At 33.2% G+C, this 4,734-nt stretch overlaps 1 protein-coding gene across 1 annotated transcript in view; it reads left to right on the top strand.

Annotated features, from left to right (window-relative positions):
- LOC106875323 (probable serine/threonine-protein kinase drkC) overlaps positions 1–4,734 on the top strand; it is a 136,013-nt gene that overhangs the window by 78,504 nt on the left and 52,775 nt on the right. Inside the window, exon 9 of the mRNA XM_014923410.2 lies at positions 2,639–2,785. Within this exon, the coding sequence (XP_014778896.1) occupies positions 2,639–2,785 (147 nt within the window). The remainder of the gene's footprint in view (positions 1–2,638; positions 2,786–4,734) is intronic.

Here is a 4,734-nt window from a genome sequence, read left to right as displayed (position 1 = left end):
TATATATATATATATCACTGAATCTGGGAAACCATCTTGTATGAAAATATGACTCACTCGGAAAGTTGGCTCGGGAAGGATCACCTACTGATTAATTCTATACTATTTAGATGATGTTTTATATCGCTAAGATAAAGTAAGTCTATAAATGGAGAAACAATATAGTGAATGATATAACATGTCATATAGAGCTGATGTAATAGAATGGTATTACGTGTTTTCGAGTTCAGTAATCATTCAGCTTACTAATTTTAAATTCAACGGGTGTCGGTTTCAGTCATCTCTTTGATCTTTAAAATCGGTTGTAACGGATTAAAGCTCGCCACTACGTATAATTGTCCTGGCTCTAGTTATGAATCAGTACTAATCTAATTTGCAACGGGAAAGATACGAAATGTTTTCTCACTGGCTTGAAACTCGGATCAAACACAAATATTTACTCGTCTTTTTTTAATGGATAGTCTATTCTATATGCTTCACAGCCCACGGCTGTCGGATATTGCTGTCTTATACTGATAGAAATTAATTTCGAGAGAAGCGCAGTTAGGCTGAATGATTAAAATATTCGCTTTACAATCCCGATTTCCTGCTGTAGTTCTCTTATTGTAGTATTTTAGTATATTCTTGCTTCGCGTAAATCCAGGCATTGTGACTAGACTGAAACTTTGTGGCAGATCATCGTGGTTATTGTATCTGTAATTCAATGCACGAGCTTTGCCATACACTTTGTCAAACTGAATTTATGTATTACGTTAGGGATACTCGTGTCCTTTAGATATTAAACCAATGACATGCTAATTCAATAAGCAGACAATTCAGTTTTTGTAATAACTCTATACATATTGTAACAACTAATGAAGATTGCTTTTACTGGACATCACTGGTCTTTTAAAAGTGAAAGACTTGTCTCTAGTGTCATGTGAGCAACCAAAAGATTTAACCGAATCCATATTTGCTTGATATATATCAATTGATTAACTAATGAAATATGCTTTAATACACTCTCCCGTTTCAATACATTTCCGTTATCCGAAATATAATATACGTATTTCAAAAAATTAATCTGAAATATATATTTGTAGCAAACTAGGCTTGAACTATAATGCGAATTTATACTGTGTATACGTCAGCGTCATCTCCACCGCATTGTCGTTATTCAATTGTCGCTTTTCAATACTTTGAGCTTTTAATATTTAGGAAGGAGATGCATCTCTCTAATTGTGAATCGTATTCTTGCGTTTGAAATGACGTAAATAGCTCTCAGTTATACAACACAGAGAAGAGAAGTTCATTTTAGTATTAATATTATGTGATCGTATTAATATTGCTTTCATATATAATATCACCTTTATAATTACGTCCTTCGTTACGGAAGTCGTTAAAATATGTAGAATAAGTGATTTCTTTTAGTGTCAGTTTACTTTCCTTGTTTGCTGGAAGGCAAAACGTTTAAATATCCTATAAATCCCGTTTTACAGAACAGCGGTGTCTGGTTTCTGGTTCAAGCGAAATCCATAATATCGTTTATTCACCTCCAAGTAATTTTATTTATGTGGTTATATGAAGTGATAACACAGTCAGATAAAGAAGGCATTGTAGAATGACATCTTTTCCTTGCAATAAGCACTTCAACAGATATCATCATTATAGTTTGGAAAGAGAAACGACTCACTAAAGACGGTTATCTTAAGTTACACTGCGTAATCACAAAGTCTCCATTATTGACTGTAAATCATTTGAATTCTAATAAACAATGACCATATCTGTCTACAAATCTTTCAGTAAATAAATCATACAATAAATGTATTAAATATATATTGCTTCAACCGAAGAAAACAGTGAGCTATATATTCCCAGAGTTGCTATGGGTGAAGTGCTTGCTCTTTAGAAATTTATCTCATGGCTTTTCACACAAATAAGATAATGCGATGACATATGAGGAAGATTGTGTTCTATGGCAACCGCTTTACTCATTATTTCCTTCAGAAACCATACACGATCATCAATATATGTATGTGAAATTGGTTTACGATTTAAGCACGGTAATAATTTAAAACTTAAATTAGGTGTTTATATTTAATTTACGTACAGAAGTGGCCAGCACTTTACTGCCACATTGGTTCCTAACTCGCAGAATTGGAATCCAACATCTGCTAAACGTTCATTTACCCTTACTTCAGCTGTGGCATTGAAGTATGTTGTGCGGGTATGGTATCAGTGAAGCAGCTGAATTATGGGTCGTTTATATTCAATCATTGCCAATAAGTAATATTTATAACCCAAATTATTTCCCGCAGTCAAGACAATGATTGAAATTCAGGTTTACACAAATACCATGATTTTTGTGTCTTCTATGTCTCTGTTTCTTTCTCACTCTTTCTCTCTCTCTCCCCACTCCTAGATTTTAGCGTTGTGCTGGGTATAATGATATCCAAATTGCCAACATCTCTTTAGATATTTACCACTCTACTGAGTCAAGAAGGGTTTCTTAGAGAAGAACGCCATTTGGAATATATAAACAAAGTTTTAAGTAAACCAGAAACTCAATTTATGTTTATAATATGAATAATGACTTATCGTCCCATAAGAAAACATATTTACAACTAATTTGTTTAATTCCGATTGTCATATGTTTCAGACTGGGTGGTGGTATTTTTGCTGATACCTTCGTTGGTCAATGGGACTCTTGGACTGTGGCTGTGAAACGGTTAACTCTAGTGATTCACCCAAACCAATTATCATCGTCCCTAATTGAATGGATGAAGAAAGAAGTGAATTATTTCAGGTATGTTTTTTGAATCGCATTCTTTGATAGACGCAGCCATATAAGGTTTAATAAAATTATACAAAATAACTGACTTGATTGGATTGCAACAATTATAGGACTGACTGCAGTGCAGATGGTAACTTTGTGCTACAAACAGTATGTGCGATTGATATGAGTTTGCAACCATCGATCTATTGGCGTACATCATGTTAAAGAAAATGGAAACAATTTTGGACTGTTACAAGCAAACATATAGTTTTTCACATTCAAAATTTTTCTCTCCTCAAAGAAGACAGTCATATCTTCCATGCTACCTGTTCTTCTGACAACATCTCATATAGCGACATCAATATGTTCCCGACTGAGAATCTAGGTGAAGCCAATGATATTATAGTTAATGATAAAATAATTTGATCGTGACTGTTAAGTTGTTCGTCTCTGGATAATGTGCCTGCCACTTTTCTGAGATTCGACGTTGTTTGTTAGAGAGCAAAAATACAACTTGTACGGACAGACCTCTCACAGAAACAAATTGCGTATATGGTACACAATCCCAGATTTTGGGCATGTGTACCATATCCGAACAAATGTACACTAATTACCAATGTTCCGCATTCTTTTCATTACATTCTTATTTAGATGTGTTTCAATCACTCAAATATATATACTCGTCCTCACTCTAGTCTTACACATTGGCAAACTAAATACATCGTTCTTGAAGCACACAATATTTCATATACACTGACAAAATCCCCGCAGTAATATAAGTTTGATAAGTTGATAAACTTCCTAAAAGCTCAGGTAAATGGTATATTGGAGCATTTCTCACATACATAAGCTAGTGAAACAAACTTGCTTGGCCATTTTTATAATAGCTCACCCGTTTCACTGAATAAAACGTTGTAATCTCCAAATCAAAATTGTTTGGTTTTCTCGCGTTGTCGCTAAAATAACGACACGCGCGTTTGTAATATAGCTTATATCATAGCTTCTTAACAGAAGAACGACAGCCCACCCATATTTTCTCCATTATTCAGATTCTCTATCACATCCATGACTCCCACAAGTATTATATTAGCCTGGTTGTTTTCTTCATCGAGCGTATAAATGTTTAAATTAAACACTATCTGTATCAATCTCAGATTTGGTAGTGAAATACCGTATTTCGCAGAACCTACTTCATTGAATAAGGTATTGAAATTGTTGAAAAATAAATTTTTATTGCCGCTTTTAGAGATTATCGTTATTCAGGATGATCGACATATTACAAAACTCACTTTTTTTTTATATATATAGTCCTCTTCGTTCAAAACTACATAGCCATGCATTCCTTAGTGTGTCAATTTTTGAAAAAAAGAAAAAAAAAGAAAAAAACGAAAAATAATAATCTACATTTATTATGAACTACACTATCAGTTTCATGCTGCGATATTCCATCATTTCCGGTGAAAAATTCATTTCTTCCAAATTCTTATATCTTTTCAATCCAGTTCATATAACCTTCGTTTGACAACTAAGATAACGTTTCAATCAATTTAGAGTTAAACAATATCCACACTTGGATTTACTGTATCGCTAGAAGCATTACAGTTTTGAAAGCGTAAACGTACGAGATATATTCCTTTGATAGATAATATAGTCTTCCTAAACACTTTCTTATATGTTAGGGGTCACATTGGAATGTAGTAATTTTTGTCATTCTTCTTTATTCCCTCACAGTTATGTCTCAATGAACTTTTGACCCTATGCCAAAAAAAACGACAGCTTTCCTACTAAAATATTTCGGTAGCATTCCATTTTACATTGCATTGCTCTTTTATATTTGAAAATTCAATATTAAAGTGTAGACATGTTATATGTATGTGAGTGTCTATGCCTGTGTCTGTATGAGTGCGTGCACATATATACAGATATATACATACATATATATATATGTACATATATATATATATATATATATATATATA

The sequence above is a fragment of the Octopus bimaculoides genome, chromosome 12, assembly GCF_001194135.2.
Source record: "Octopus bimaculoides isolate UCB-OBI-ISO-001 chromosome 12, ASM119413v2, whole genome shotgun sequence".
Taxonomy (NCBI): domain Eukaryota; kingdom Metazoa; phylum Mollusca; class Cephalopoda; order Octopoda; family Octopodidae; genus Octopus; species Octopus bimaculoides.
The sequence above is the reverse complement of the archived record's forward strand: the minus strand, read 5'-3'. Positions and strand labels throughout refer to the sequence as shown.